Source organism: Onychostruthus taczanowskii, unplaced genomic scaffold, assembly GCF_017590055.1.
Source record: "Onychostruthus taczanowskii isolate IOZ18803 unplaced genomic scaffold, ASM1759005v1 scaffold75, whole genome shotgun sequence".
Taxonomy (NCBI): Eukaryota; Metazoa; Chordata; class Aves; order Passeriformes; family Passeridae; genus Onychostruthus; species Onychostruthus taczanowskii.
The window spans coordinates 2,973,432-2,985,601 of record NW_024505339.1 but is presented as its reverse complement, the minus strand read 5'-3'; the positions used below and the strand labels follow the sequence as shown (position 1 = coordinate 2,985,601).

General features: G+C 47.1%; 1 protein-coding gene across 5 annotated transcripts in view; it reads right to left on the bottom strand.

Annotated features, from left to right (window-relative positions):
* The window catches only part of AP2B1 (adaptor related protein complex 2 subunit beta 1), a 77,032-nt gene that overhangs the window by 21,328 nt on the left and 43,534 nt on the right, over positions 1 to 12,170 (bottom strand). For 4 of the 5 annotated variants that reach the window (XM_041422944.1, XM_041422947.1, XM_041422946.1 and 1 more), the window contains exons 15-17: positions 5,071 to 5,112; positions 3,180 to 3,326; positions 1,776 to 1,921 (exon numbers count right to left, since the gene is read on the bottom strand). In XM_041422944.1, coding sequence (XP_041278878.1) covers positions 1,776 to 1,921; positions 3,180 to 3,326; positions 5,071 to 5,112 — 335 coding nt within the window. The remainder of the gene's footprint in view (positions 1 to 1,775; positions 1,922 to 3,179; positions 3,327 to 5,070; positions 5,113 to 12,170) is intronic. The other variant, XM_041422948.1, reaches the window with a different exon arrangement.

Genomic DNA, 12,170 nt, shown 5'->3' with positions numbered 1-12,170 from the left:
TGCTTTCCAAAGGCAGATGGAAGCCCAGGTGTTTTGGTGTCCACTCATAAATGCATTTCTCTTTAGCAGAATTCACATTAGCTCAGAGGTCTCGGGGTGTTTGCAGGATGGACAGGTGTGTATTTTTATTTTATTCACTAAAAGCCTGATGCTGTCTCTGCACAGTCAGCCACATTTATCAGGTTTGTCATTCTTTCAGAAACCAATAAATGCCCCATTCTTAGACTTCTCATTAGTTTTCAGCTCTAGGAAGCTGAAACAGGAATATTCCTAGCAAGGGCGTAGCCACATGATTTGCCTTCTGCAGCCATTTCACCTTGGACACAAACCCTCGTGTTTTCTCTAGGACTCAGAGGGGAACCAAACTTGCAGTTGGTTACTAAGAGGCTGTGGTATTACAGCACACCACAGCTTTAGCTTTTTTTTTTTTTTTTTAATGTTTTATCCCAAGACTGCAGTGAATATCATTAGCAGCAGCAGGAAAGGAGGGAAAAGCAATAGAAACTTCCCAATCACAAACCTTAATATTTACACTTAAAAGAACTAGCCCTTTCTGAAGCTCTTTCTAATGCAGCAGGCATAGTGGAAAGCATTGGCAGAACAACATTTGTAAGAGAGTAAATAAATAGTAGTAGGTTGTATATGGAGCTTGTGCTGCAAGATGAAAAACTGCTGGTTTATTGTACAGCATTTAAACTTTCTACATCCTCAAAGCAGGTGTGGCTAAAATATAGCTTGATGTATGGGGGGAAAAAAATCATAAAATGCCTTTTGTTCCAGGTTAATTTGCATGAAACATTCGCATACAGCAGCTTAGCAAAACTCTCCAGAAAAGATGGCAGTCCAGGGAGAACATTTACTAAGACTTATTTAGCATAATGACTTTTCTAAGTAAATCTTATTCGTCCCAAGAAATCCTGAATTTGCAGCAGTGAGATTAAAGAGATGGTTTCAGTGGATCTTCAGCAGAGAGAAGCCTTTTCCAGTGAAGTGATATTAAGGAATATGGAGAACATGTCAGTCACAAGATACTCTTTGCAGTCTTGATAAGAAGTAGCCTGGTCCCTGCTGAAGATAACACACAGCAAACCACAGAATAAGCTCTCTGGAAAGGGTATTTGTGGGAAGACACTGTGGCTGTGCTGCCATGTCATGTCCTTTGGCTGAGATGGGTTTCCAAGAACAATCTGAATTCTACCATCCAAGCTCTGAATCTTCAAGTGGCTGCTGCTTCTGACAAAATTGTTCTGCTGCCTGTTACAGGGAGAACATGTGCCACAGGCTCCTAACTTGCAGCTCCTTCAGTGACAAGCAGCTTTATTAAAGAGTCCTGTGCTTCCAGACAGTCTGAGGGGCAGCAGAGCAATTAAGTCAGGAGGCAGAGGCACCATGGGTTGATACTTGTGCAGCTCAGATCCTGCCCTTTGTGCTCTTGCTTTGCCCAGGGCACTTACTGGCTATAAACCCACCAACCTGCCTAACAGCTCATGAGGCTGCTGGAAAACTCCACTGAGGTTAAATGGGGCAGATGCTGTTTCAGAGCTGGGAGAAGGATGGCAATGTCTGCTGCCTGTTTCCTCTCAGATTTATCAGTCTGTGTTTTCAGCCCTTTCACACAATTTTGGTGTTATAGAGAGGTCAGGCTGTATCATCCAAGCTATTTCCAAGACTGCGTTATACACCTAAGCACAAGCCCTCCTTAAATTTAACAGTGTGGGCACAAACTCCTTTCCCAGGAGTGTTCAATCTGTTGAACATTGCTAATTACTTCTTACCTGTTCTTATTGAACTGAATGGCAAAGTCAGTCATGTGCTGCAAAGCCTTATTGGTAAAGTTCATCTCCATGTAGATGTGTCCCTGCCTGTGGCTGAATGTGCCTGAGATCTCCAGTCCTTTAGCTTTCACTGCAGGCAGCCAAACCTTGAACACAAGAGATGTCATTCAGCGTGAGCAGCCTGGCCTGAAGATAACAAACAAGCAGAGTTTTCCAATAAACACAAGTCCTGAGCTCAGAAATCCACTTAGATTGGCACACTGAGCCCACAAAGGCTAAAGAAACACTGCAGGGAAGATGGGACACGGGGTGTTGAAAGGATGGAGCTCACCACTGAGGAATAAGCTTGCTGCTCCTAATCCATATTTGTTCACAGCACCCACAGAAGAAATCAAATTACTACAGCATTAGTGTGCACAAGGGCAGGGACAGCTTGTGTCCATCACAGCAACGTGAGACTCACCCAGTCTGCTGCTGGACTTCTCCAAGGCCTGGTTGGGCTATTAGAGGCAGGACAACACTAAAGTTTGAACCAAATAAAATCACAGGGCTGATACTATTATCTGTTGGGTTCTGGATTCCCAAATCACCTCAGTGGGAAAAACCTAGACCCACATCTGAGTGGTGCAAAACGAGCCAGTAATTAGCTCAAAATTACTGTGGACCTTTTTTTTTTTTTCAATATAAGGTGCAATAATTGCAAGGACCAAAAACTTTGAGTACTATCTGCAGTACCTTGAGATCCTCAGTTTCAGAGGATGATTTAAAATTATCCACCCATGGAGTGCTAATTGAGTGCTAATTTTTGTTTATTCAATTTCAGGAGCCTGAGCTCCCTGTGGCTGCTCCACAGCCAGTTTCCAGAACCATGTTCTGTGTCTCATGTTCCCTCCCAACTCCGTGCTTCAGCCAAAGCCTCTGTGATCTCTGTCACTACCAGAACATTTCTCTGCATTCCACTGCAGTACCATCATCCCAACCACATGATTTTATCTCCATTGTCACGTTGGATTCCTCCACATAAACAAACAAACCTGCTGGGAAAGTTGTTGCAAATTCTGTCTTGCCCTCAGTTTTCTGGGGAAGCTTGTTAAGAAGCAGGACTGCAGGAAAGCTGCTCTCACACAACTGAAAGTCTGGGACCTTATCTAAGCCATTCTTTAGAGAAATGCTGTCACAGGTAAAATGAAGGAACTGCTAAAATGCCAGAAGTCTGTAACTAATAACTAACATGGTTTCCAACATGTGGTTACTCTACTTGGGAAAAGCCCAGGGCACCCCTAATGGGACTGAGTTGAAGTTTTAGCACCAGAAACCCACAATAAATGGGACAAGTGAGCAATGTGAGATTTCTAGCTCAAGAGAAGGCAAGAAACTGGGGATGACTTGTGTCTGCTTACGTACAGACTTGGGAGCCACATATCCTCCAGGAGCCATCCCTATGCCAGGTGAGAGCTCAAAGAGATCGTTGAGTCCAGCGGTGACCACTGCAGGGGTGGGAGAAGGGGCAAAGGTGGCTGGCACACAGGCGGGAATGTAGGTCTGTCCCACCTGGAGGAGTCAGAAAGAACAGGCAATCATTAACAACACGTGTGAGCACTGCTTATTAAATAAACCATGAACTCGGGCAATATCCTAAATATTTTAAAGCCATTTGCAGCTTCCCCACTGATTTATCAATAGTGCTAAATTATGCATTTGAATTCCAAAGCTCTTGGCAGCTAATCCCTACACTCGGCTGTCACCTCAACCAAGCTTCCAGATCATTTTTTATAGCTCCAGTTATCTATTCCCACTGTAGAGGAATCTTTCTTCTCCACATCTCCTTCTCATAAGACAATATGCTTTGTGGATCTACCCTACACAAAACCCAGGCAAAAGAGCAAAATGCTTCAAATCTTCCCCCAACTACGTCAGTCTTCAGGAATCTGCAAGATTTTGCATATCCAGAGACAGCAAGGGAGTCATGACCATGTTGTCTACTCCCACCCAAAGCCAGAGCTCTGCATTCCCAGCACTTGGGCCCTAAAGGTTCATTACATGAAGCAGAGTCTGCCAGAGGACAACCTTCCTGCAAGAAGGGCAATCATTCCCTCCTAGGATTTAAATGAGGGCACCAAAGCTGGAATATTAACCTTTCGGTGCCCAGCTTCAGATGGGACAGTTGCACTCAAGTTACACTCCCAAATTCTCTTCCTAGCAGGATGAATTCTGTGCTTAAGAACAGGATTCCCCAGCCAGCAGCCCAGAAACAGGCAGAGTGACCAGGACAGAACTGCCTGGTGGGTTTTTGCTGGCCCAGGAGGACAGAGACCTGGCTTTGTAGGTATGTTCACCACAGGGAACCATCTCCCACGTCTTGCTGTGAGCTGCATGGGTGTAAAGGTGTTCTGTGCCACCAGCTCTCCTCTGCCCTTGTGCTGAAGGAAGGAAGGAATGCCAGATTGGCAGGGAAAGGAGGAGAGAGAATGACTGCAGCCTTAACAAGGGTCTCTGAAAAGCCCTCCCTCCAGAACTGAGTATGCTTTCCTCACTGAATTACTGGATACAGGGTTATGGGAAGAGGGATTGCAGCTTTCTAGGGGACACCACTTCTGGCTGTGGGTTGGAAGCACACTCCCTTCATGTCCACTGCATCTCCAAGCCATGTTTCATTCCCTTTCCACACTTCTCTGGAAGAAGCTGCAATGAACTTGAAGCCAAGGCTGCTTTAAGAGCAGGTTGAAACTGTCCCATGTCCTGGCAAGAGCTGTAGGCAGGAGGACATCCCCAAAGCACAGGCACAGAGGAGGTGGCCAGTGGCAGCACTGACCACATGTAGTAGGAAAGCTCAGAGCACCTGACCCTGATGTCCAGGCAAAAATTTATGTGGAGTTTGGGAGGAGAAAGCACTGAGAGTTCAGGCAAGTGTATGGTGACATTGGGTTAGGGTTACAGAGCAGGCTTTGTGAGTAGGGATAAGCATCCTTGGCCTTTCAGCTGCTAAAACAGTTGCACAAGGATGAGGCACTGCCAGGGTTAACGCTGCTGCTCCAACTAAAAGCTCTGAGGAAGAAGAGCTAAGCAGAGAGAGTGAACAGCTCTGGCCCTGGCTGCTCTCAGGAAAGCCCAGGTGGCAGCTGGACCCAAATCAACATAGGTGGGGACCTGTGTGTTCCAGTTGCATTTATCCATTTTCAAACATCTTCAGGGCATTAAAAAGCACCTTCCAGCACGCAACGGGTGAGCTTACACTGAAAAACCCTGAGCTTTGAGCAGCTTTGGAAATTGGGGAAAAAAACGGAATGGCACTTACTGCCGGGCTTCCTCCAACGCCCCCGCCAAGGTCACTGCCAAGCTGAAAGAGAGAAGGAGAGAGAGGAGAGGAAGACCGAGATCATTTCAGCCAAGTGTCAGACGGCGAGCACGGATCGCTCCTGCACAGGACAGAAGGAAATGCAGTGCTGGGAAAGCACAGGGAACAGAGGGGCTGCTTGCTGCTGTGGGAGCAGAGCTACCTGGAGAACTACCACATGCCTTCACTGTTAATAAGAACAAAAATCCATCCCTTCTTGTGCCTGTTGTCTGCACCAAAACCTCCCTTCTTCACATTTCATGCATTGGTGCTTTTCCCTCAGCCCTGCTGCTGCCAGCAGGTCCCAAGCAGCTCCACAAAACTCAGTGGGGTAACTGTGAAATGGCATAAAAATAAAACTGACAGGGAGGCTCACTTCCTGAAAGCTTTGGTTTTCTAGGGAACAGCTATGAACCACGGCAAACACAATGCATCTTGGCTGTGCTCCTCCGACACGCGGCTCCCTCCAGCAACGAGGAAGAAAGAGAATGGGATCTGTGCTGCCTCTGACAACAGCTCAGAGAGGGGGGCTTTGAAGATGCTCCCCTCCCTCAGACAGGGAAAAAACAGCTTCATCATCTAATATGCACTCCAACAGCAAAGAGACCTCACAATGCACCAGGCTATTTCAGTACCATTTTCTGCCAAGTGGCACAGTCACATCTGAAGTGACCCAAACAGCCCTCCAGAAACACTAAATCCTCTCTGGGGCCCCTCTGCAGCCCACCTAGAAGCTCTGCCCTCACAAGTTCCCTTCACAAAACACCCAGACCACATTCCCAGTGACAAAACCCATTTTTGAAACCTCCACATGACTCTACATGCTCAGGAGAATTCAGAGGTCAGGACAGGCTCCAAGGCTTGGCTACAAGCACTGTTTGCAAGTACAACATCACTCCTGTGAACATTTAAAATGCACTTAACAGATAACCAGGAGGAAACAAGCACAGATCTGCAGTGGTTAATTCACTGCAGAGACATCTCCAGGCTTATCTGTGTCCCAGGCTTTTCTTCTGAAGACCAGGGTAATTTTATTTTGCCTAGAACAGGGTTTTTTTGGGGTCACATTCAGACAAGGAACATGACCTAACAACATCCACAGAGGATGATGTAGGGGTGAGTTAAGAGCCAGCCCCATTAGGAAAAGGCTGGACTGGCAGACCATTACATCACAGCTCACCAGAGATGGTTTTGCCTTTCCATTTGATTAGGGTTTGGGGAGTTAGTTTGGAGTTAGTTTGCTTTTAAAAAAGCATGAGACAAACTGGGTCAACAAGGGCTCTGGAGATGTTGCTCAAATAAGTGCTGGTGTGTCAGAATATTGAACAAATGCACCACATAGCTGAAGCAAAAGCTTCCAAGATTGCCTGTGCTTAGAGCCAAAAAGGCTCTGACCTTTTCCCTCTGCACAAAAAACTTGGAAATTAACTTTGCTGTGATCCCCTCCAGCCTGTTCCCTGAGAGATCTCACAGCAAATGTGTTTTATGCTGGTCAAGAGATACCATAAAACTTCATACCTCTCTCCATCAGAGCACAGATAAAAAGGATAAATTGCCCTGAGAAGAGCAGCAAAGGTGTAAGACAGTGACTTACCAGATGATAACTAGCCTCCATAAAACCTGTAGAATGTGACAAATCCCTGTGCTTCCCTGGATCTCTCCTATTCCCAGGCACATCTCCCTCCTCTAGTCCTCACAGGAGCAACATTAACCACTCTAAGTAGGTGTTAGGAAAGAACAAATCACACACAATTTGCTTTTTGTTAAGAGGCCTTAAGAGCTTTTTTCCTGTGTGGGACTCAGTTTATCCCTACTTGAGGCCATGGTAGAAGCTGAGGAGATTCCTGATCTTTTTCAACAGCCGCCTCTCCATGCAGCAGCCCAGGCTTTGGCTGTCCAGTTTTGCTTAGCTGACTTAAGAAATAACAGATAAAAGTGAGTGATTCCACAGTCAAAAGAAGGCTCAGTCAGAGACCAAAGGAAGCCAGCTAGAGGATGCAAATCCAATTAATATTGAGCTTATAAAATAAGGCTTATTACACTGTCAAGTCTCCCCCGCTGAAACAGCCTGACAGAGCAGAGTTTTGTTCTATTGACTGCTCTCTAAGCCAAGCCATGGTTTAGATTAATATATCAGATCATTTACATCTTGTTACTGGCTCACTGAGGAGTAATAAATGCAACTATTACACCTCATCCCTATTCATAGTCTTGCATGCAGATGAACTTCAAGCTTAATATTGACAGGCAGCGAAGTCTGGAGGAAAAGAAAGAATCCAGTTCATTCCCAGGTATTATTGTATGCACAGAGGATTTCTGGTTCTGTTGTCTGCAGCAGCAGAAAGGCTGGTTTATCAAGCAGCAAGCATTTTACAAAGGGTATTATGGAAATGACTGAATAATTCTGCATAATCAAGCCAGATGTTAACTATTCTACCATTTCCTACTACACTCATCAGAAGGAGCTGCAGGGCAGGAACCCAACCTCGAAGCAGCTCTTACACTGATGTTGGCTGCAAGGGACAGGGAATGACATATTGGGGTTCCTTGAGCTATCCACAAGCCTTCCATTTTCCCTAAATGTCAGGCCTTTGGGGGGAAAAGTAGAATGTGGATCTATTGCTTTAGTTAAGACTCCAGTTCTCATAAAAAGGAGAGAAAAACCCTGACTGGCTCAGAGATTTTACCAGGAGACTCTGTGTGTTTTCAGACTGGACCCAACATCTCTTTTCCACGGCAGGAAGCTCTGAGCTGCTGCAGCCCCTCTTTAGTGGCTGGAGGGCTCTGCAGAGCACAGCCTGAGCCTCTCCTGGATCCTGTGCTTGGGCCCAAGCACTGCAGACATGCTCCAGAGCTGCAGAGCCAGTGCCAAGGAGCTGCAGCTCCTCCAGGTCCCTACAGGCAGAGCTGGCTCTGCCCTGACTGAAGAGAGAAGCAGCATTTCTACTGCACCAGAAGTTACAGGGGGGAAGTTAATAAAGAACTGATCAATTCCACATCAGATTTGGGCTGCACTTCCCATTGCAGCAGCATAAAGTCTCTTTTTCTGTTTTTCTTGCCTGTCACCCTCCCATGGCACTGATGCTTTCCCCGTTCAGGAACTTCAGGTCTGGTTTTCCTCCTGTGGGATGCCCAAATCATAACTTTATTCCAAACTCAGTGATGGAAGAGACTGTAACAGTGATGTGTGTGAGTAAGAGGGAAGGAGGAAGAGAGAGGGAACAGGAACCAATTACCCACAGAGTGTCCTCTCCCATCTGGAGTGACAGGCAGAGTGCAGAAGGAAAGAAACAGATATTAGTCAGGCATGAAGTGCTGCTGAAGCAATTCCCCAGGACTGGCAGCTCTGGTTAACCATTTCCATTTGTCTCATGGGCAGACAGACACTTCTGCCAGGAGGCCAACCTGGATCTGCCTTACAGGAGAGTCAGGAACAGCCCCCCAGAGGAGAGGACCATGTTACAGCTGCCAGCCCCACTCACTGTGAAGGTGTGGTGGACAAGGGCTGGCTCTTGATGGTCCAAGGGAGTTCATGGCACTGCAAACCCCTGATCCTGATCCTAAAGTTGGCAGCTTTTCCTCCTGATGAAGAACACAAAGCCTCTGCTTCAGGATGAAGAGCTGCCAGCTTCAGCAGATGAGCAGAGGATGGACAGGGAGTCTCAGCCCCCAGAGACATAAAAGTTCTTCAAAGAGGAATTCCCTTTATTCCCTCCAGACCTATCCTGCCATAACAGCACCCAAGCAGCCACATGGGTCTAAAGAAGAGGCTGCATCAATAAAAGCAGTGCCAGCACCTTTTCCCAAACTGTATCAGCACCTTTACTTTGCCCAAGTTGGCTTGGACGGTGCCGCAGCTGCTCTGCAGTTGGAGAGCCTCTGCCCTGCAATTCCAGCCCTGTGGAAGCAGTTATGCTGACTTATGAAGTGTAGCAGTGCTGGAGTTACTGCATTAGGAGGGTTTATTTGCATCTTAAGAGCAGCTTGTAATGAAGTGACTCTGCTGAAGTGTTCATGTGATCCTGAGGGGCTACAATCACTTCTGCAAAATGACGTGAGGCTTTTGGAGCACCAAAAAATAACAGGGAGGGTGGAGCCAGGGACAGAAGCATCAACAATTACTGCTCAGCAACTGCCTTGCCTTGTGCCCACAGCATAATCAGGGCTTCCAGTGCAGCTGTGCATTTCCTGGACCACAGTTCATGGCTTAACAGGGGACAATTGCCTTCTCACTGCCTCACACCACAAAGCAGGAGTCAAGCACCAGCTCAAGGTGCTGCCTGCACTCAGTAAGACAGCAGCAAGGAACACAAGGCATCTCCCCAAGAGGAATGGGGTGAGATGCTGAGAGCAGAGCTGCTGGCAGCCCCCTTGGTGCAGGCTAACCCTGTGAGAGCCCTGAGCTGCAGCCAGACCGTGCCTGGGCTGCAGGGATCTCACTGCAGACACCGCTGTGGCTCACACAGAGGCAGCTCCGTGCCTTGTTTGCTGCCTGTTTTGTGTCTGTTTGCACACCAAGCCAGGGTGGCAGAGCACAAGGGCTGCTCTCCAAACCAGAGATAGCTGTGTCAAAGCTGCTAGAGGACAGGTCACCCTGCCAATACCACAGTCACCAGTTTCATGCACTTGCTGCTAATGCTTTGTCCTGCTGAGAGATTTCCACCAGCAACCAAAACTGCGTCCTAACCATTTTCATTCTCCAAAGTGTAAAAAACAAGCTGCTCACGAAGCTCTAGCAGTCCTATGACTGCTACAACAGCTTTGAATCAGATATGAATGAGTGATCCACCAAAATAGCTCCTTTGCCACACCAGCCCTGCCCCAGCAATGGATTTGTGTCCCTTGTCAGAAATCTTAACAGATTCCTTTATAGCTCATCAAACCTCCACAGCCCAGATGAAAGGAGTCACTCAGCTTCTTGTCAAAGGCTGGAGGAGCACTCTGGGAAAGGAACATCACACCCACTGCATAAATGGATGTTGGGGCTGACCTGGCACAGCCACTCTCACACTGTAGTGCCAGGAAAAGGTAAATGAAGTAACTTTCCTAAGATTATACACAGCAAATCACTTGCAGAGCCAGGAGAGGAATGTGGCACCCCAGGGCAGACTGAAGGTCACTTTGGGGCTTTTTTATAAAACGTTGGTGAGTCCCTAATCAACCCCAACACTCCAGGGTGTTGTCCCTTGAGGCCAGACCTTGAATTCTCCACTTGAAAGCAGTCAGTCAGGGAGGAAGGGACACCAGCAGCCCCTGCTCACAGCCTTGTGGATGAGGCAGGCACTTCAGACTGCTGGAATAGGGATTTCCCCCCAGACTGCTGAGCCTGTGGTGCCCAGAGCTCAGGGTGAGCTGGTGCTCAGCTCCCACCCTCCATCCCACTGCAGTGATGGGACACAGCCCTGAATGGTGTGGAACAGACCCTTGGGATTTTGGGGTCAGACCCCCCTAATTCCAGCCAGATCGCACAGAGGGGCACAGCCCCACCTGTGACAGCCCAAACCAGTGCAGGCATTACAGAAAACTGTGAATATTCAGTGTTTATCAAACAGCTTTTCAGTTTAGGACATAAATCAACCTGACCAGCTGCCAGTCTCGAATCAATAATATTCTTGTAGATGAGTGGCTGGAGCATTAAATAAAATCCTTACATAACAGACAATCCAAGGCTGTCCATTGCTGCAGATTTACTGCTCTGCCCCCGGGTTTCAAGCCAGCCTTCCTGGCTCCTGGCCACAGTGCCCTGCTCCCAGACAGTGCAGGGGCTCCCAGGAAGCACAGTGTGCACACAGGGCTCTTGGGCTCTGTGGATTTGCAGAACAATTGAACAACACAAAAAAGGTTTAAAGGCAGAAATGTCATGTCAGCACCGATAGGCACCCTGCAAAGCACTGCACCATTGCACAGGAGTTGGGAGAGTGACTGTAACCTGCATTAAATTCAGCCACTTGAGGGAAAAAAGCATCAAACTCCAGTTCTTGGGATGAACAGCTCTGCACCTAGCAATCTGCTCTCCCACATGTTTTATTTCTCCCTTGTGGAGCTGGAGATCCCAGGTTGTTTTGTAAAGTGGGCTTAGTCACCATTTTATAGAAAAAGGAAATTGAGCAGAGAAGAACAAGATCTGCCCATGGTGGCAAACAAGGGCCCAACCTGTTCCCTAGAAAAAAGCTCTCCAGAAGTCCTACAGCAAGTCTGCTCTGCTTACAAGCAATGCTCTTGTACCAAAGGTCTTTTTTCTCTTCTTTTTAATTGTTAACACATGCTCAGCATCTGTGCATGCATGTTACATTTAATGCCAATTACAGAACTCACTATGGAGATAAAATAAGATTTACTCACTAAAGAAATTAACCTAGCAAGCAGCTGGAGTCTCACTAGTCATGGACATAAATATCTGGCAGTGCTGAGGACAATTCAAATGAACAATATTAATTTGGTGTTTGTGCAGTTTTACACCATTCAATCTCTATTTAAATGCTAGGAAGAAAAATAAAAGCACAGTTTAAGGAATGGAAGTAGAATGGCACTTTCCATGGAAGTTAAGACTGTTGGTCTTTCTGGGTCAGTCCCATTGGGACTTTCACTGCAAGAACATCCCTCTGATGAGACAGCCCCTCCAAAGACAAGGGGGCAGAAGAGGGGATCAGCAGATGACACTGAGTGGGTGTGACAAACTGGCCTCTTGCAGACCTCCAGCTGCCTTTGAGGCACTCACAGGACTGAGGCAATGTCCCCATCACAGTGTGTGTCAGTCTGCCCAACAAAGCAGGGGAAGAAATGCATTAAAAAAACCAAAAAACTTTAAGGAGTAACAAAAAGGGAAATTTCAAAGCAGAACAATTCAGGCCTTGCTGGCCCCCAGGTGTTTTTGATCCCTGGTCAAGGGTGAAGATCTCAGCCCTTCTTTAAGGGGCACACTGGGATGTGTCTCACCTCCTTCCCACACACAGAAATCAGGCCTGTGGGATCTGCAGTTTGAGAGTGGTTTTGGCATGGCACAAATGTGGTTTAATATTAGCCTGAGATCCAAATGCCAATCCTCTTGGCAAGCCCTGCAG